Source organism: Microcaecilia unicolor, chromosome 9 (genome assembly GCF_901765095.1).
Source record: "Microcaecilia unicolor chromosome 9, aMicUni1.1, whole genome shotgun sequence".
Taxonomy (NCBI): Eukaryota; Metazoa; Chordata; class Amphibia; order Gymnophiona; family Siphonopidae; genus Microcaecilia; species Microcaecilia unicolor.
In genome coordinates, this window is record NC_044039.1 from 23,098,519 (window position 1) to 23,119,943 (window position 21,425).

Here is a 21,425-nt window from a genome sequence, read left to right on the forward strand (position 1 = left end):
GCGTTTTCATTACCATCAGGGATCCCCAACAGCTACCGCTAAATGTGTGCTACGGTTGGGTGGGACTGAGACCTACAGGCCCACCTGTAGCTACGCCACTGATATGAGACCATTGTACAAAGAAATGAAGTAGTCAAGCTGTGAGATGCATTTAGTACTGTCCTGAGATCTGGTGGGTCAAGAAGAGTTTTGGTTGCATGGAAGTGCCATAAGGAAAAGAAGCATGCCTGTATAACAGATGATATTTGAGACTCAAAGAGCAAATGGGGCTACTGCAATCTGCTTCTTGCTGGCCTCCCGCTTAGTCACCTCTCCCCTCTCCAGTCGGTTCAAAACTCTGCTGCCCGTCTCGTCTTCCGCCAGGGTCGCTTTACTCATACTACCCCTCTCCTCAAGTCGCTTCACTGGCTCCCTATCCGTTTTCGCATCCTGTTCAAACTTCTTCTACTAACCTATAGATGTACTCACTCTGCTGCTCCCCAGTATCTCTCCACACTCGTCCTTCCCTACACCCCGTCCTGTGCACTCCGCTCCATGGATAAATCCTTCTTATCTGTTCCCTTCTCCACTACTGCCAACTCCAGACTTCGCTCCTTCTGTCTTGCTGCGCCCTATGCCTGGAATAGACTTCCTGAGCCCCTACGTCTTGCCCCATCCGACCATCTTTAAATCCAGATTGAAAGCCCACCTGTTTAACATTCCTTTTGACTCGTAACCACTTGTATCCACTCGCCTCCACCTACCCTCCTCTCCTCTTTCCTCTACACATTAATTGATTTGATTACTTTATTTATTTTTTGTCTATTAGATTGTAAGCTCTTTGAGCAGGGACTGTCTTTCTTCTATGTTTGTGCAGCGCTGCGTATGCCTTGTAGCGCTATAGAAATGCTAAATAGTAGTAGTAGTAGTCTCTTGTAACCAGAGCTAATAGTGTGATGTCATAATGCCTCAGTCCACCAATAAGAGCTAACCTCATCAGTGATGTCACAATGGCTTGATTGTCCTATACTTGGCTCACTTTTATTACATAGTTCTTTGAGCAGGGACTGTCTTTCTTCTATGTTTGTGCAGCGCTGCGTACGCCTTGTAGCGCTATAAAAATGCTAAATAGTAGTAGTAAATGGGAATCCAAGGTGAAACTTAAAATCTTCAAAGAGGATATCAGCCAGATGGAATGACCCAGTAGAGATGGGGCTGTGGATATCCACATTGCCTGTGATTTGTTTTGAATGCATTTGTTGTCCTGAAGTCAGTGGCTGCTGCTTCAAGGCAAAAGGTGACGTCTAGTACTGAGAACTGGAATATCTACTCCCATCAGAAGTTGCACGTCATCTGTGACATAGCCTTTTATATTTTGGAACTCAAACGTATAGTTTTCTCAAGGAAGTTGGAGATGGCATGATGTCACAATGCTGAAGCCAGTCTCCACCCAATGGAGGTTTTAATTCTCCCCAATGTAGCCACTGCCATCTTGGTGTAATTGATAGGGTGACAAGCTCCGCCTACTGGCATCAGCCGACATAATGGGTCAGATAGGCTCATTGCACACAACCCTGTACTCTGATTAAAATTAACACATCACTTTATTAATACATGATCACGTACAACATCCACCCCGCTAATCACAAGCACACCAGCTCACGCTCACATACACTGTAATGGAATAATCACCAACTATATACCCCTTTAACATAATACTCACAATACCTGAGCAAAAGCACATGACAGCTTGTTATGCTTCATGGTGCGAACCAATTGTCCAACTCTCTTATCCAATCACTGTGACCATTATGCCCACAGTGATTAAACACACTGTTATATGTGCCAAAAACAATTGTCCTCGCTTTCCCCCTTCCAGGTTAGCCAGATGTAAAACCAAACTCAGGATCTCGATGGGATACGGTGATTAAACAGTTCTAATTGTTTCAGCTTTTAGTCACGCTGAGCTCTGTGTCTTGATCAAAGGAGACAGTCTGTGCAACCCTTCCGCTACTTGAAGCCAAGCGTGGATTTTATGCACTCGTGTTCCTCATGCCATCTTCTGTGATCAAACTTCCTTGAGTTTTTTTTTTTTTAATGAGTGCTATGCACAGTGACTCCTAGTGACTGAATTGTGTAGTTTGCTGTTGGTTGCTATATATATTGCCATCTAGTGGTGGAGAAGCATGACGCTATCTGTTGCCTTGGTATAGTGGCACCCTAAGGTTAAAATGTAAAATGTGTCTTTGAAATTTGTTGATAGTGACATCTAATGATTATATACATTATCATGCTCAATTTAATTTTATAGCGTTTCATACCAACAGAATATTTGGAAACCACTGCACTCAAACTACCTGGACACAGACAAGACCACTCATGCACACACTTCCCACAGATTCAAACACATGTACGCACACCCGCAGAAGGGGTGGAAAGAATTCCGTGAGCCGTGTTCCGCATGCTTTCCCCACTTGTTCTTCACAGGCAATAGGAAGGAAACTTATGCGAGAAGAGCGGATGAATTTCACTTTGTTTTAATTCTGGTCCTTAGTTGTAACTGAAGCCTTTGTCTACATGCACATTCCAGCGCCCTTTTGCAAGACTTTGAAGTTTAGCACATTAACATTTTTAACGGAGTAATTTGAAAAAAAAAAATCCCTGTCATTTCAGAAGATTTTGTGTTTGGCTTTCTTCACTTATAACTTATTTAGCCAGAAATTTGCTTAAAGGATATGTACAGAGAGCAGTAGGCATTGTGTTAAGCTCTCCATATATCTTCATTTCCCCAACTGTAAAGGTCTAAAGTACAAATGAATGCACGCATCAACCTTTTCTTAAATGAGCGCGCAGTTCTGGAACGCATTGCCACGTAACCTGAAAGCGACCTCTGAACTGACCAACTTCCGTAAAGCACTAAAGACCCATCTCTTTGACAAGATATACCACAAAGACCAAAGCATGTGAAGTTCTCACAAACATCCAGAAATGTACTCCATCACTATGTAACTCCAAATCCTTCTGTAACACAAAATGTCTACTCTCTTCTAATTTCCATGATGTATTGTAAGCCACATTGAACCTGCAAAGAGGTGGGATAATGTGGGATACAAATGCAATAAATAATAATATATACGTCTACATTTTTGACCTCATATTATACCAGACTGGCTTCTGGAATAAGCAGAGATTTTGGTTTGTAACTGGTTAGACTGTCAGAATCTCTTCTACACTGATACCAGGTGGACCGGATTCCCTTCTTACCCTGGTGCACTTTGCTCTTTCTGTCCTCTCATCGATCACTTCCTAAGACAGTAAATGGTTGCTCCATGGGAATACAGATTTGACTTCTGGTCAAACCACCAATTACTGAGGGATTTGTAATCAACATGTTCTGTGAATGTGTAATGAAGCTGAAGGAATGCTGGCAGGCGTTACATAGGGATAGAGTGTCCCCGGAAACATATGGAGGTGTGTGTCATAGCTAATGTAATAATTAGTTTTAAACGGGTTCTTGCAAACATTGGCATAAGCTTGAGTAGTTACAGTGTCCTGATTTCTGGCTGTGTGGATACAAGAAATCTACTTGAGTTGCAAGAGATTATCATTTTGATGCTTTTAGGGCTTCCGATTTTAGGTGTTTATAAATTGTACACTTTTAAGGGTTTTAATTTTAAGGCAATTAGGTGTGTCTTTTTTTATTTTCCATAAACATTTATTGAAGATAGATCAAACTCAATAACAGGTCATGGTTCCAAATCGATGTGCGTCTGTTTTTGCGTCAACGCTGTTTCTTTTTTTTAAACTCTGTATTTATAATTTCAAACAACAGTTTACAAGTGAAACACTTGAAAAAGCAACTTGGATAAGAATAAGAAAATTTATTTCAATTGTGAATTAAGGATGTATCTGTTTTTTGTTTCTTTTTTCTTTGATGAAGTACCTTTTCTGTTCAAGATGTAAAGCTTGATGAATAATGTAAAAATTATAAATAAAATGAATCAGAGAATAAGAAAATTTAAAATAATATAAGCATAATGAGAAACATATTTCAATGCTAATTAGCCCACAAAAAGTGAGGGGGAGGGTACAAGAAAAGGAAAAGGAGATCCAAAAAGATTTTTTTTTTTAAAGGAAAATGCTTAATATGAATCAACCCCCTACAATAATTCTATCCTAACAGCATCAACACTATTTCGAAGTGATACAGTTGACTGTGATGTATCTCTGTACAAGTGTAAGCATCCTTTAAGGCCATAGAACATAACCAGTCTCCCTTTCGGAGTAAGGGAATTAGGGGCCTAGGGAAGGGCATGTGATGTTAGGAGGCAGTAACTAGGCGGGGCATGGGCAGAGAATGGGTGTGGAAAGGCATTCTGCAGGTAGCATGCCAACCATCACTTCTGCAGTTAGCACGGGCTCACTTACCGCCTGTGCTTCCACGCATTCATAGAAATGTTATTGCAGGACCTGCAAAGGAAGACGGTGATGCATTAGATTTACAGCTAACACGCCTTACTTTTCTGTGTTAAGCTGCAGTAGCTGCAAAATCTAACACACTTTAGTATTTCACAGCCTGGTACAATCAATGGTGCTAAGTCACCTAGACTACTGCAATGCACTGTACGCTGGTTGTAAAGAACAAATGATCAAGAAACTTCAAACAGCCCAAAACACTGCAGCCAGACTCATATTTGGTAAAACAAAATACGAAAGTGCCAAACCCCTAAGAGAAAAACTACACTGGCTCCCACTCGAACGTATTACGTTCAAGGTTTGCACCCTGGTTCATAAAATCATTTACGGAGATGCCCAGGTCTACATGTTAGACCTCATAGACCTACCACCTAGGAACACTAAAAGATCAGCACGCACATTCCTGAATCTCCATTTCCCCAACTGCAAAGGACTAAAATACAAATTAACACATGCATCCAGCTTTTCCTACATAACCACGCAGTTTTGGAATGCATTACCACGTGACGTGAAAAAAATGCGCGACCTAATCAACTTTCGGAAATCACTGAAGACCTACCTTTTCAACAGAGCATACAACAACGATCCGTAATATGAACTTTAACACATTACCGCTTTATCTGTTATTCCAAATGTAATCTCTTTATACCTGATTGCTTAATTTCCACTATCAGGCTCATTTTCAAAGCACTTAGCCTCCCAAAGTTCCATAGAAACCTATGGAACTTAGCCTCCCAAAGTGCTTTGAAAATATGCCTCTATGTCTCCCATGTTCGTTATGTAATTACCAATTGTATCTTTTACTCTGGAATGGCGACAGCCATGACGGAACAATATAAGCCACATTGAGCCTGCAAATGGGTGGGAAAATGTAGGATACAAATACAATAAATAAAAGAGCCCCAAACTTGAAAAAATTCCAAAGACGCACAGAATTCATTACAGAAAATCATAGCAAAACCTAGGAAGACTGTCGGCCCACTTCCCAGGTTGACTGAACTGGCTGAGGAGTTGTAGTTCTCATTGTCCTACTGAGTTCCGTTGGATAATCCAGACGTTTCAATTATGATAAACTGTTCAGCTAATTCTTTTATGCATTGATAGTCTTCTTATGTTATTTGCTGTGCTTCATTTAGAGCATATGGAGACAGACTTAAAGATCTCAATATATATTCTTTGGAAGAAAGGCTGGAGAGGGGAGCTATGATAGAGACATTTAAATTACTAAGAGGCATATTTTCAAAGCACTTTGGGAGGCTAAGTTCCATAGGTTTCTATGGAACTTTGGGAGGCTAAGTGCTTTGAAAATATGCCTCAGTGTGGTACAAATGCACAAGAGGTGAGTCTCTTTCAACTGAAAGGAAACAATGGAATGAGGGGGCAGAGGATGAAGATGAAAAGGACAAACTCAGAAGTAATCTGAGGAAATGTTTCCAATATAGCTTCCACCGAGCTTGGGCAAGGGGAGGAACTGATAGCATAAGCCTTGGGCGAATGATGCACTCTAGAATTCGCAACTCTAATTTTAATTTAATTTAAATATTTATGAATTGCTTCTGCTAGTTATAAACTAGCTCAAAGCAATATATAACAAATATTATAGAAAACTAGTAAAAAAGTCCCGTTTCTGTTTGAAAGGAAACGGGCGCTAGCAAAGTTTTCCTCTGAGTGTGTATGTTTGAGAGAGTGTATGTGAGAGTGACTGTGAGAGAGGCTTCTGTTCCTGCTGCTGTGCATTCCCCGTGTTGTGCTGATTCGCTGCTCCCTGTATCGTGGCTCCGCCCCGCTCCCTTCTACTGGCCAATCTGGTGTGGGTTGTGTGACGTCACTATTATCTACTACATGATCCAGACCACCTCCAAGGGATCCATGGTTCCAGGCAGCCTCAGAATGGTGGAGGTGAGAATTATTATACAGGATAACATAATGCAATGTTAAAAATCAACATCACAAATTCCAAATCAATTAATACTAAAGACAAACAAATAAATCAACATAAGTCACAAGTAAGTATCATACTAAACTAATACCATAAGCACATAGATAACATCATCAGAATAGAGCTAGTGCACCAGTTATAGCTAATGGCATGACAGTACATTCTGGAACTTGTACCAGTACTGATGTGACAAGTCTGAAGCTGTGACTATTTTAGTCATTGCGATTCATTGCCAGAGGCCCTGTTTACATAAAAGAAGCACGTACTTGTCTTTACCGATCAATAGGATAATTCATTTGTATTTACTGCTATTAGATATATGTTTGATGCCTTTCTTATATCTCGATTGGACTATGGAAATGTTGTGTGCGTGGGTTTGGCGACCTTTACCCATTACTGGGTAGAGTAATGGATTTGATATTCCGCCTTTCTGTGGTACAACCAATGTGGGTTTACATTTGTTGCATGCAGGTACTTTCTCTATCCCTAGTGGGCTCAAGGCATAACCAGACCTCATGGTGGGAGGGGGCCAGAGCCCGAGGTGGGGGGGGGGGCAATTTTGTACTTCCGCCCTGCTGCTCCCTCCCCACCCACTGCTGCAGCAAATACCTTGGCTGGCGGGGGGTCTCCAATCCCCGCCAGCTGAAGCCTTCTCCAGCGCCGGTCTTCGGCGCAGGAGCGTGCAGGTCGTGAGGGGGAAGAAAATAGGGCAGGCAACACAGCGGCGCCAGAGACCAGCGGTGGACAAGGCTTCAGCTGGCGGAGGTTAAGGACCCCCCCAACCAAACCAGGGGCCCAGAGGAAATTTGAGGGGGCCCAGGCCCACGTGGCCCCACGTAGCTACAGCATTGACTTGAATAATGATTATGATGCCTACAGTCACATAGGATTGTGTGCACTGTAATTGTTGCTCAGCTATGAATATTGTTTGGAAAGTTTCTCCTGTCATGTCTGACACAGAATTTGCCTTAAAATATAATTATGTTATACATTCAGTTCATATTTCTCTTGTATCTGGGTTCCCTCAAGTTTCCATTGAAAATTAAACACAATCAAACCTGGCAGTTTTACTTTATTTGCCCCCTAAAAATTTGGGGTTTATTTTGTTTTAATTTACATTTAAACAGTATTTCTTACATCCAAACCACAGTGCAAGCAAATTATATGAGCCATCAAGTAGCCATATCCTCTGCAAAGTGAAACATTCATATTCAGAATCTGGGTGTGTTGGGGGTGGGAGGGGGCAGCAGAGGAACTATTTTTAAAAGCTCAAATAAATATTTTTCAATGTAAAGGCAGCTTCAGCCTAATAAAGTTCTGGGCTTAAACTTTCATTAAAATACCACGTGCATTCCCAGAGGAAGGGGTCCTTTTTCTAAGGTGCGCTGAAAAATGGCCTGCGGTAGTGTAGGCGCGTGTTTTGGGCCCATGCAGATCCATTTTTCAATGCACCTGCAAGGAAATAACTTTTTTTACATGTTTGCCAAAAATGGACGTGCTGCGGCAAAATAAAAATTGGCGCGTGACCATTTTGGGTCTGAGATCTTACCGCCAGTCATTGACCTAGCGGTAAAGTCTCGTGCGGTAACTGGGTGGTAATGAACTACGCGCGTCAAATGCCACTTGACGCGCATCCAAAAATTTCGGTTGTGCGCCAGAAAAGAAACTACTGCAAGAGCCATGCAGTAGCCGGGCGGTAACTCCATTTTGCAGCGTTTTGGGCGCGCGTAGACGCTTACGCGGCTTAGTTAAAGGGCCCCTAAGTTTTTCTTTAGGTAGATGGGGAGGCATGGGCATTTGGTTTCCAGTGGTCCCTACTCCTTTTATTGAGCTGTTTACATTCTAGTTGTTTATAATTATTCAGATAATGGTTAAAAGAAAAAACATTTTTGCTGTTTCATCAACCAACCTACCCCCCCCCCTTGTTTTACTTTCTGGGATATAAATAGATAGAAGGTCCCAGTGCTCCTTCGTTGGCTTCCAAAGCAAAGCATCTGTGGTGTGAGGACGTGTACCTGAAGCAGACTTCCTGTGCGATCAGAGACATAATTCCTTCTACAAAAGGAAACGCAGTAGGCAGTTCCTAATGGGCACATGGGGTGGACCAAGTGGTCCTTGCCTGCCAAATCTTTTTTTTGTTTTGTTTCTGCTTTTGCTTGCAAGCTCCCGGAGGACCAGCATGGATGCCAAGTGCCAGCCTCGATGCAGGCTCGGAAGAAGTCTTGTGAAAGCAGGTCCCTTCGCTGCTGGGTGTGTGCTTTGCTGGATGTCAGTGTGTGGCACCCATGATATTTCATTTCTTTTAATATCATTTACATATCACCATGACCACACGTAAGTTCTCTGTGGTTTGCAAAGTGCACGCTTGTTAGTATTAAGCTACCTTGCCTGCGTTGGTTCATTACGGTAACAGATGCTGAAATTTGAATTCAAGGCAAACTGTCAATTAATTGCCTCTGTCCTTATTTTATTTTCTTTTTCTCATAAGACATGCCGAAACCATCTTGTGAGAATTCACACTGCATCAGTCAGCCTTTGCCACCCCCTGCGGTTCTTATTGAGGACAAGGATCCCATCCCCGAAGAGCAGGTAAGTAAAATGAGATGCTCTAGGTTCTGCCATTACTCCATTTCTCCTGCCAGTCCAAAGACCTTATTAAAAAGACTGGCCAGATAGTTTGCCAGTGGCCATAGCATTTTATATATGTACCACCGGTTTGTGCTTGACAGTGTAGCTTCATCTACGGTATAATGGCTTTGTCTCATTGGAATGTGTCATGTTAACGTCTTCATGGTAGTTGCAATGAGATTTTACTGCGCTGGGAGTACGCTAGTGAAAGTTTTATCCTCACATTATGCCGAGATTGGAAGGGGACGTCTACTGATTTAGGGGTCCTTTTACAAAGGCGCGTTGAATAATGGCCTGCAGTAGTGTAGGCGGGGGTTTTGGGAGCGCGCAGAATCATTTTTCAGGGCACCTGTAAAACAAAGGCCTTTCCCCCCCCCCCCCCCCCTTTTCCAAAAATGGACGTGTGGCAAAATCAAAACCGCCACGCGTCCATTTTGGGTCTGAGACCTTACCGCCAGCCATAGAATTTGGGCGGTAATGACCTACGCATATCAGATGCCACTTGGCGTGTCCGTGATGCGCATCTGAAAATTTTATTTAAAAATGTTTTCAGACGTGTGTAGCGAACGCACGCCAAAATTGAAATTACCATAACAGCCATGCGGTAACCGGGCGGTAACTCCAATTTTGGCGTGCGTAGGCGCCTACGCGGCTTAGTATAAGGGGCCCTTAAAGCAGTGGGCTGGGAACCGGGGAAGCCAGAGCTGAGATCCCACTTCTCCCATTGACGTACCAGGGACCTTGGGCAAGTCACTTCATCCTCTGTTCCTTCAGGTACAAACCTAGATTATTTAGTACAATTTATTGCTCGCCCATTTGAAAGCGAGTTCACCCCAAGGCAGGGTATAACAACTTAAGCTGAAACAGCAGGAATGTCTCTTGTCTCTCTTATCATGTCTTAAGCTGCCTAACATTTATAGACAGGAGGCACACACATAGCATTAAATCATTAATCCTCATTGCATGGTTGTAAGTCTTGAGCACCGATTTGGAAATGTCATTTGGATTTGATAAATTTACTCATATCTCTTGAGTAATGAATCCAGGACTGTTTGCTGCCACCTCTCTGAAAGAACGTAATAAGTAGGGGTTGCTAGAGAGAATGTTCTTTGGGAAACGCACATCCACTGCTCATTTCAAGAATCAGGTGGGGGAAACTTATGCGGCTTAGTAAAAGGGCCCCTAAATCTGAATCCACGCAGTTCATTGTCGTCTTGGTTGTTTTCGCCTTATTTTTGAACTGTAGCTGAAATGACGTTTGGAGGAGTAGCCTAGTGGTTAGTGCAGTGGACTTTGATCCTGGGGAACTGAGTTCGATTCCCACTGCAGCTCCTTGTGACTCTGGGCAAGTCACTTAACCCTCCATTGCCCCAGGTACAAAATAAGTACCTGAATATAGGTAAACTGCTTTGAATGTAGTTGCAAAAACCTCAGAAAGGCGGTATATCAAGTCCCATTTCCCTTTCCCTTATGACATCACAATATCAGAAGTGAGCCAAGTATCGGTAATCAAGCCATTGTGACATCACTGATGAGGTTGTCTCTTATTGGTGGAATGAGTGGAGGAGTAGCCTAGTGGTTATCAGCCAAGTATCAGGCAATCAAGCCATTGTGACATCACTGATGAGGTTGGCTCTTATTGGTGGAATGAGTGGAGGAGTAGCCTAGTGGTTAGTGCAGTCGACTTTGATCCTGGGGAACTGAGTTGGATTCCCACTGCAGCTCCTTGTGACTCTGGGCAAGTCACTTAACCCTCCATTGCCCCAGGTACAAAATAAGTACCTGAATATAGGTAAACCACTTTGAATGTAGTTGCAAAAACCTCAGAAAGGCAGTATATCAAGTCCCATTTCCCTTTCCCCCTTTCCCTTATGACATCACAATATCAGAAGTGAGCCAAGTATCGGGCAATCAAGCCATTGTGACATCACTGATGAGGGTGGCTCTTATTGGTGGAATGAGTGGAGGAGTACCCCGGCAGCGAGTTCCAGACCTTAACTATTCTTTGACTGAAAAAAATATTTCCACCTATTTGTTTTAAAAGTATTTCCATATAATTCATTGAGTGTCCCCTGGTCTTTGTACTTTTTGAAAGAGTGAAAAATCAGTTCACTTCTACCCCATTCTACAGCACTCAGGATTTTATAGACCTCAATCATATCCCACCCTCAGCCTTCTCTTTTCCAAGCTGAAGAGCTGTAACCTCTTTAGCCTTTCCTCATATGGTTGGAGTTCCATCCCCTTTATCGTTTTGGTCGTTGTTCTTTGAACCTTTTCTAATTCTTTGCCAGAGAATGTAGCAAAAGCAGCTGAGCTGGGTTTAAAAAAGGTTTGGATAGCTTCCTAAAAGAAAAGTCCATAAGCAATTATTAAAATGGACTTGGGGAAAATCCACTGCTTATTTCTAGGATAAGCAACATAAAATGTATTGTACTGTTTTGGGATCTTGTCAGGTACGTGACATGGATTGACCACTGTTGGAGACAGGATGCTGGGCTTCATAGACCTTTGGCTTGTCCCAATGTGGCAGTACTTATGAAATACAGTGACCAGAATTGAACACCATGGAGCGATACAGAGGCTTTATAATATTACTAGTAAAAAAGGCCCGTTTCTGCCTGTGATGAAACGGGCGCTAGCGGGCACGGGACTCCCTTCCCCTCCCCTTATGCTAGTATCCCTGGTGGTGTAGAGGTACCTGTTCGCTCGGGGCAGGAAAGAAAGAGCCCCCTCTTTCCTGGCCGTAGCGCTGCTGCTAGCTGCCCTGCTGCATCCTGTGCGAGTCCGGCTCTCGGCGTTTCAAAATGGCCGCCGAGAGTTGAAGTCTCGCGAGGCTGCTTCAACTCTCGGCAGCCATTTTGAAACGCCGAGAGCCCGACTCACAGAGGATGCATCAGGGCAGCTAGCAGCAGCGCTCCAGTCAGGAAAGCGGGGGCTCTTTCTTTCCTGCCCCGAGTGAACGGGTACCTCTAGACCACCAGGGTTAGTAGCGAAAGGGGAGGGGAGGTGACAGGGGGGAGGGAAGGTGATGGGGGGGAAGAGGGGGCAACTGGGGGCGGGGTGCTAGCGTTAAAGGGGCGGGGTGATGGCGCGAAAGGGGCGGGGTGATGGGCACGTCCTCGGCGGCTGCGATTCGTTCATTTGCGTGGTTATGTACATGTTCCGCCCTCGACTTCATCACGTGTGACACGAGGGCGGGGCATGGAGACATGGTGAGTGTTCTGGCTTCACCACCATGAACTTACGAACTGGTGTCTGAGTGCCTGCAGTGACGTCAGTGTCTGAGAACGTTGAGGGTGCGTTTTATTGTAGTAGATTGGTCTTATTTTGCATCCCTTTCCTAATAATTCCTAGCATCCTGTTTGTTTTTTGGCTGCCGCTACACACTGGTTAGAAGATTTCAGCATATTGTCTACAATGACACCTTGATCTTTTTGTTGAGTGCTGACTCAGAGATGGGAGTAACTAGTGAGGTAATTAAATTTGCTGATGACACAAAGTTATTCAAAGTTGTTAAATCATGGGAGGATTGTGGAAAATTACAAGCGGACCTTACGAGACTGGGCGTCTAAATGGCAGATGACGTTTAATGTGAGCAAGTGCAAAGTGATGCATGTGGGAAAGAGGAACCCGAATTATAGCTACGTCATGCAAGGTTCCACGTTAGGAGTCACGAACCAAGAAAGGGATCTAGGTGTCGTCGTTGATGATACGTTGAAACCTTCTGCTCAGTGTGCTGCTGCGGCTAAGAAAGCAACTAGAATGTTAGGTATTATTAGGAAAGGAATGGAAAACAAAAATGAGGATGTTATAATGCCTTTGTATCGCTCCATGGTGCGACCGCACCTCGAATATTGTGTTCAATTCTGGTCGCTGCATCTCAAAAAAGATATAGTGGAATTAGAAAGGTGCAGAGAAGGGCGACGAAAATGATAAAGGGGATGGGACGACTTCCCTATGAGGAAAGGCTAAAGTGGCTAAGGCTCTTCAGCTTGGAGAAAAGGCGGCTGAGGGGAGATATGATAGAGGTCTATAAAATAATGAGTGGAGTTGAAAGGGTAGATGTGAAGCATCTGTTCACGCTTTCCAAAAATTCTAGGACTAGGGGGCATGCAATGAAGCTACAATGTAGTAAATTTAAAACGAATTGGAGAAAATGTTTCTTCACTCAACGTGTAATTAAACTCTGGAATTCGTTGCCAGAGAATGTGGTAAAGGCGGTTAGCTTAGCGGAGTTTTAAAAAGGTTTGGACGGCTTCCTAAAGGAAAAGTCCATAGACCGTTATTAAATGGACGGGGAAAATCCACTATTTCTGGGATAAGCAGTATAAAATGTTCTGTACATTTTTGGGATCTTGCCGGGTATTTGTGACCTGGATTGGCCACTGTTGGAAACAGGATGCTGGGCTCGATGGACCTTTGGTCTTTCCCAGTATGGCAATACTTATGTACTCCTAAGGTGGACCCTAGCATCAGGTAACTGTGATTCGGATTATTCTTCCCAATGTGCATCACTTTGCATTTGTCCACATTAAATTTAATCTGCCTTTTGGATGCCCAGTCTTCCAGTTTCCTAAGGCCTTCCTGCAATTTTTCACAGTCTGCATGTATTTGACAGCTTTGAATAGTTTTGTGTCATCTGCAGATTTAATCACCTCACTCGTTCCATTTTCCAGATCATTTATAAATATGTTAAATAGCACCGGTCCCAGTACAGATCCCTGCGCTAAGCCTGTGTGGAGATGACAAATAAATATCCCAAGTACCGCCAGCTCCCCATCTGTGGCTTTCTTTCTGTTGGCCCAATGCTGGGGCTGTTGTATGCAGTTGTCAGATATGTGAAAATTCATTCTTTTCAGAATAAGCAGGGTGGAAGGTTCAGGGTTGTCATTTTCCTGTAGCTCACCTTACTCCATGTTTGTCAAAAGCTGGATTCGTTCTCTTGCCTTGTCTGCTTCATGTCTGGTGTAACGGCAGTTGCATTCTAGCCCCTGATCTTGGGATGAAACCAGTGTACGACCTCAGACTGTTTGCTTATATAGGATCTCATTCATAATTTTGAATGCTGAGACTAGGATTTTTTAAATACAAGAATGGGGTTTCATGAAGTTCTCTGACCTCTTGAACTTCCGTTTGGGATTTTACAGCTGTTTTCGCCTCTGGATTCAGAGTGGCTGCTCGACAGCAGCTGACAAGCTTCACCCTTAACTTCCCCTACTTCTGATCGTTCACCATCCATTGGGACAGGAGAATATCCATCTTTCAGAAGAAAACGCACATGTTGAAAAGAAACTGCTGAAATCTGAGCTGCGATTTCAAAGAAGACCTTACTCTAAACAGATGTTCAGGAGGCAAGGACGACATGTGCACACTGAGCATAATTCTTGTTGCTCTGCGTTGGCTGCTATGTGATATTTGATCAGAGAATGTGAGGACACTGAGATCAGAGACAGCCAGGAGGGAAAACCAGAACTTCACTGCATGACTAGAGCAGGCTTTCTCATGCCCCTTTGGGTTTTCAGACCAGTCAAAGCCAGCTCCAGAAGAGCTATGAGCATTTAGCAGATACATCCGTTTAACCTCTGACTATCCAGCTAGGCTATGAGAGCATCAACGATCCTTGGTGAGGTACAACAGATCACAGTTCCATGGCCAGCAGATGTCAGTGTTACGCAATGACTGAAACAGCCTTGCCCGGTCGCGGGTAGTGGACCCTGCCTCTCTATTTCTAACTCACCCAAGGAACAGACTCCCTCCCCCTTTCCCCCCTTTTGATTACACTTCCCAAAATGGGTTTTTTGGTGCATGATTAATGTAAAAGATAAGAGAATGTCCAGATATTCATGGAGTCCTCATACATGCATGTGGCGTAAGAACATAATTATAGCCATACTGGGTCAGACCAATGGTCCATGTAGCCCAGTATCCTGCTTCCGACAGTGGCCAATGCAGGTCACAAGTACTTGGTAGAAACCCATTAACATTCCAATGCAATCAAAGCTAGGGCAAGCAGTGGCTTCCCCCATGTCTATCTCAATGGAGGGCTGTGGATTTGTCCTCCAGGAACTTGTCTAAACCTTTTTTAAACCCAGATACATTAACCGCCGTTACCACATCCTCTGGCAGCGAGTTCCAGAGTTTCTTTGCGTCAAAAAAATATTTCCTCCTATTTGTTTTAAAAGCATTTGCATGTAATTTCATTGAGTCTTTGTACTTTTTGAAAGAGTGAGAAATAGATTCACTTTTTACCTGTTCTACACCACTCAGAATTTTATAGACCTTAATCATATACCACCTCAGCCGTCTCTTTTCCAAGCTGAAGAGCCCTAACCCCTTTATCATTTTGGTCATTTTTCTTTGAACCAGTGGCATAGCCAGAAATGAAAAAAAAAAAATTGGGGGGGGGGGGGGGGGGGCAGTAAGCATATAGGTGTGGGTGGTTCTTGATATACTCCTAAATAATGCTTTAGAGTATACTTGATGGGTTTCTAAGTAAATAGTCTGTCCTGCATCAACATAAACCACATACACACTGATGTGATGATGTAGCGAATTATGAACCCACAGTATGTTCCAGGGTCGTAGCTGCGTGGGGGCATGGGCCCCCCACAGAGTACACCCTGGCCCCCTCTACATTTCACATCCCCCGCCGTCGCTGCCCGTTCCGCCGCCACATCAGGTACCTTGTTTGCTGGCAGGGGTCCCCAATCCCTGCCAGCTGGAGAGTTTTCTTCAGTGCCGGTCGACTCTGGCACCTTCGTTGTGGGATCATCTGTTTCTGACGCCTTATGTCCTGCACTGTGCATGTAGCCCCGTGCACGACGTAAGGCTTCAGAAACAGATGATCCCACAACGAAGCCGCCGGAGTTGACCGGCGCTGAAGAAGACTCTTCGGCTGGTGGGGATTGGGGACCCCTGCCAGCAAACAAGGTACCTGATGCGGTGGGTGGGGGTTGCAGTTGCCACGGCGGGGGGGGTCCAAGGTGGGTGGGGGGGTCGGCGGCTAAACAGTGCCCCCCCCCCCCCCCACCTCAGGCTCTGGCTCCCCTCCTGCCGAGGTCTGGCTACGCCCCTGGTATGTTCTTTATCATATCAAGCAGTGACCAGTGGTAGTGATAATGTGTTAAATCATGTGGGTTCAGGGTGTAGTTTCCATTATACCATTATTTATTTATTTTTTTTTAATGAAGAAAAGTCCAAATAGTTTTCCAGTTGTACAGATGGGTACTCGTGGATATGTTAGCAATGTAGAGAAAGGAGAGAAAAACATTAAGAAAACATGTCCAAAAAAAAAAAAAAATACATTCAACATTTTAAATATTCATATCAGATGTTTAGGCTCCAGCAACATTAATCTTCTGCAGACACAAGCAAACATATGTGAATGCCTTGCACTTGAGCTCACCGTCTTCATATTACTGAAATGTAACATATGTAAAATTGTCACACCAATAACGTCTGAATCTGAAAATCCTTTTCTTAGGACGGGATGCACAAAACTTACTGGGCCAACAACGTGCTTTTTTTCACTGGTTCCAGCCGGTTCAACGAGCTCAGTTTTCAGCAGGCAGTCCACAAAGGGGCTTTGGGGCTTTTTACCGTTCGTAGTGGCAGCGGCCAATGAAAATCACATGCTTAACAATGCTAATGTGTCGATCCGTATTCAAATATGCATTCTGAGTGATGCACAGCCATTTACAAGGAACGCACAGAAAAGACCGATAACCTTTTAATGGGGGAAATTTTACGGGAGGTCTGGAGCAGCCTTAGCAGGTAGTTCTTCATGTAGGCGGTGGGATAACACGTCTTGGGAGCCGGGATCCTTGCAGAGGGCCACAGGAGACCCTAGCCATACTTCAGGACAGGACCAGCCAAGCTTCTACGTTCTCCAGACAGCAGCTTGGGGCTTTGTGCAGCTTGTACACTCCCTGGCCACCCTCGGCTAACTTTGCACTGGAAAAACGCTGAAAAATTAAAAATGACCTCTTTCCCTCTGGCCCCAGCTGCGGCAGCTTTGCATCAAAAAAGTATGGAAAAAAAAGCTACCCATGGCTTTAATACACACAGCTTGTATGCATGTATGAAAGCCCTGGGTAGCATACACTGTTCTGAGTGTTCGCAGAACAGCCAGGCTAAGCGATTGGCTGCTCTGCGCATATGCAGCTTATTGATTGGCTCCCCACCACCACAAAGCAGCTCATTTGCAGATGAATCCCTTTGAGAATCGCTCACTATTTTCCACTCAGTAACATTTACCAAGGATCTCAACAAAGACGGATGTTTCCGGGGACTTTCGTGCATCTGCCCCTTAGCAGTCTTACACGGTATAATGAAACTGAGCATCCAGCTCCATCTGTTAGTAGTTCTGATGGTGAAAGGAAGGAAGGATGATTGTGACAATACAGGGGTGTGTGTGTTCATGGGGATCTGTTTGTTTCCCAGACTTCCTTTCTTCTGTAATTCTTGAATTGATAGGCAAGTGGCTGCCTAACTCTTTTCCCTTAGGTTGCTGTTTAGGAGGTGATATATCCAGAGATGCCAAATTACCAGTTCCAGGTTGGAGACTTTTTGGCCAGTCTGATATTGAACTTACATCCCAAAATAGGGTGGTATTTGTCGTGCCTGATGCTGCTCATTGAAATCAGTGCTGCAGGTTCCCTTAATGCACCAGTGGGGTAGCCAGAAATCTAGGACTGTTCCAAAATCACCAGCCTGGAACTAGGTAACTTGGTATCTCTATATATCCCTTGCTAACTAACTCAGAGTGAAGCTTAGACAGCCTGTTTCCTTGTGTCTCCTGGGAGCTGTAAGGTAGCAACATTCTATATTGTGATTGGTCAGAAAGCTAATGTCCAGGGCTGTTATTGGTTCTCCAGGACCAGCTCTAGAAGAGACCAGTCCCTTCAGCCTTGCCTTGGGAGTGTAGAGAAAGCAGATATGTATCAGGGCTCTGTTCCCAACTCTGCATGTCCTAGTAAAAACAAGCGCTCCTGAACCTCACCCCGTATAGTGAAGCTGTCTAGTTAGTGACATCTATATGAATCCATGTTTGCAGAATTCTGTTAATAAACTGGTCAGTGATCCTAGTGTTTTCATTTTGTAATTGGTCTGTAGGTGGATTTCTAGGAACTATTTTACTGTTGAGTTATGTGGGGCTCCCAGTATCCCTAGAAATTCCCAGGGAATAGCTCTCAGGGTGGGGTATTTGTTGAGAGGCAAGAGGGACTCCTGTTGGCGGGCTGATGGTTGCCAGTGTAAAGACACGTGCGCAGGTACAGGTGGAGTTGGATTAGTGACCCCGACGTTAACCCCGAGTGGGTAGTCAAAGCAGGGGCGTAGCCAGACCTCGATGGGAGGGGGGCCAGCACCCGAGGTGGGGGGCACTGTTTAGCTGCCTCCCCCGGCCGCCGACCCCCCCCCCCCCCGCGCAGCACCCCGCCACGCCGCCGCATCAGGTACCTTGTTTGCTGGCGGGGGTCCCCAATCCCCGCCAGCCGAAGAGTCTTCTTCAGCGCCTGTCGACTCCGGCGCCTTCGTTGTGTGATCTGTTTCTAACGCCTTACGTCCTGCATTGGGCTACATGCACAGTGCAGGACATAAGGCATCAGAAACAGATGATCACACAACAAAGGCGCCGGAGTCGACCGGCGCTGAAGAAGACTCTTCTGCTGGCGGGGTTTGGGGACCCCCGCCAGCAAACAAGGTACCTGATGCGGCGGTGGGGGGCGGCGGGGGGGGGGGTCAGATCTAGAGGGGGCCATGGCATAATCTGTGGGGGCCCATGTCCCCGTGGCCCCACGTAGCTACGCCCCTGAGTCAAAGTAACGCCAGTTAACATGACAATGATGTAGATTTACTTTTCAGGAACTGGAAGCCTGTGTGGAAGACATAGACCTTGAGCAGGAGTTCAGAAAGGATGAGTTTTACTTCTGGTCACAAGAGGATAAAGAGAGGCAGAAACGGGAGCGGGAGGAGTCCAAAAGGGTGCTGCAGGAGCTGAAGTCTGTGTTGGGATTTAAGGCCTCTGAGGAGGAGCGACAGAAGTGGAAACAGCTGCTGTTTAGTGAGCATGGTAAGCATCAGTGTGTGTCTGTTTCTTAAGGCCCCATGGGTGTTCACATATTCTTGGAGTGGAGGAGTAGCCTAGTGGTTAGTGCAGCGGACTTTGATCCTGGGGACCTGGGTTCGATTCCCACTGCAGCTCCTTGTGACTCTGGGCAAGTCACTTAACCCTCCATTGCCCCTGGTACAAAATAAGTACCTGAATCTATGTAAACCACTTTGAATGTAGTTGCAAAAACCTCAGAAAGGCGGTATATCAAGTCCCATTTCCCTTTCCCTCTTTCCCTTATGACATCACAATATCAGAAGTGAGCCAAGTATCGGGCAATCAAGCCATTGTGACATCACTGATGAGGTTGGCTCTTATTGGTGGAATGAGTGGAGGAGTAGCCTAGTGGTTAGTACAGTGGACTTTGTTCCTGGGGACCTGGGTTCGATTCCCACTGCAGCTCCTTGTGACTCTGGGCAAGTCACTTAACCCTCCATTGCCCCAGGTACAAATAAGTACCTGTGTAAACTATGTAAACCGCTTTGAATGTAGTTGCAAAAAAACACAGAAAGACAGTATATCAAGTCCCCTTCCCTATTTAGGGATACAGCCTTACTGGTTCAATTAAACTTCTTGAGACCCTCCCAATCCAGCTTTGAAAAGTACTGTAAATTCTGAGAACTTCTAAACTTGTTCATATGACAACAGACCATAGGTAATACATTACTTCCCAGTCCTTCTAAACTAGATTTATAAACTGCATTGTGAACAAGGGAATATGTGTCAATATAGGTACCTCTGTCCTGCTGCTGCTGCTGCCACCACCATGGTTAGGGTGGACAGAGGCTTATTTACCCCCATTCAGCCTAGGAAGTTGCATCCAGTGCTAAATTTTGAAGCTGCCGCTCCAGGGGGAATTCTGCACAAAAAATTGAAAATTCTGCAAAATTCTACACACATTAATTGTAATTTTTTTGTGCACAATTCCCCTATTATAAGGGCTGGCATCTCCCTCAGGCGTGACATACCCACCCCCCACCCCCACCCCACCAGTTTATAATTCATTTTCATGCAGACCTCTACCCCATTCCCATGGCACACACACATACCTCATCCACCTTTTTTCCAGCCCCTCATACTCCATCCCATCTTTTTTCAGTCCCTCTCCCTGCATCCACACTCCATATACCTTTTCCAGCTCCCCCCCCCCCCCCCCCATATTCCATCCAGCTTTTTTCAGTTCCCCCTTGCACACAAACACTCCAGCCACCTTTTCTCCAGGGCCCCCCCCCCCCCCACACATCTATCTTTGTTTCCAGCCCCCCTCCCTGCAACCACACTCCACGTTTTTCCAGAGCTCCCCCCCCCCCCAATGCACACTCACCGGTCCAGCGATGGAGGAGGAGGAGAAGCTGCAGAGCCACAGGTTGGGCTGCTTTCTGCTTCTTTGAGCGGCGCAGACCTCCGTACGGCTTAAAGGAGCCACCAGGAACCGAGGCAGCAGAGGGGGAAGCAGCCTGCTCTGTGACTGTGCAGCTCCTTCTCTGGACCAATGAGTGTGGAGGGGGTCACCGAGTCATTTTCCTGCTGCCAGTATCTGTTCCACTGTGCCTGCAAAGGCAGACTGCACAGAATTCTGCACAGGAAAGGCAGTATTCTGCGTAGTCTGCGGAGGGGGGGAATTCCCACAGGATTGTTCTTAGGAGCTCCCTGTATGCTGCACCATTCCCTCCCCCTTCCTTCAACATACAGGGACAGGAGGACAGGGACTAGAAGAAGGAAGAAGAGTCATTTTCTCCTCCCCACTTCCCCCATTTTCCCTTCATACCTGAAGGCATTTCTCCCCTTAACCCCCCACCCCCCCACCCCCCATCAAATAAATCACTTACAGGCTTATTTTCGAAAGAGAAGGGCACCCATCTTTCGACACAAATCGCAAGATGGGCATCCTTCTCCCAGGGTCGCCCAAATCGGCATAATCGAAAGCCGATTTTGGGCATCCTCAACTGCTTTCCTTCGCGTGCACGACCAAAGTTCACGGGGGCGTGTCGGAAGCATAGCGAAGGCGGGACTGGGGTGTGCTTAACACATGGGCGTCCTCGGCCAATAATGGAAAAAAGAAGGGCGTCCCTGACGAGCACTTGGCCGACTTTACTTGGTCCACTTTTTCTTGTGACCAAGCCTCAAAAAGGTGCCCAAACTGACCAGATGACCACCGGAGGGAATCGGGGATGTCCTCCCCTTTCTCCCCCAGTGGTCACTAACGCCCTCCCACCCTAAAAAAAAATTTTTTTTTAATATTTTTTGCCAGCCTTAAATGTCATACCCAGCTCCATCACAGCAGTATGCAGG

General features: G+C 45.2%; 1 protein-coding gene across 4 annotated transcripts in view; it reads left to right on the forward strand.

The window, feature by feature from the left end:
* The window catches only part of VEZT (vezatin, adherens junctions transmembrane protein), a 98,318-nt gene that overhangs the window by 69,990 nt on the left and 6,903 nt on the right, over positions 1–21,425 (forward strand). For all 4 annotated transcript variants that reach the window (XR_003943391.1, XM_030214967.1, XM_030214965.1 and 1 more), the window contains 2 exons: positions 8,883–8,983; positions 18,887–19,094. Coding sequence is in view for 3 of the 4 variants with exons in the window: in XM_030214967.1 (XP_030070827.1) it covers positions 8,883–8,983; positions 18,887–19,094 (309 nt within the window). In the remaining variant the exon portion in view is untranslated. The remainder of the gene's footprint in view (positions 1–8,882; positions 8,984–18,886; positions 19,095–21,425) is intronic.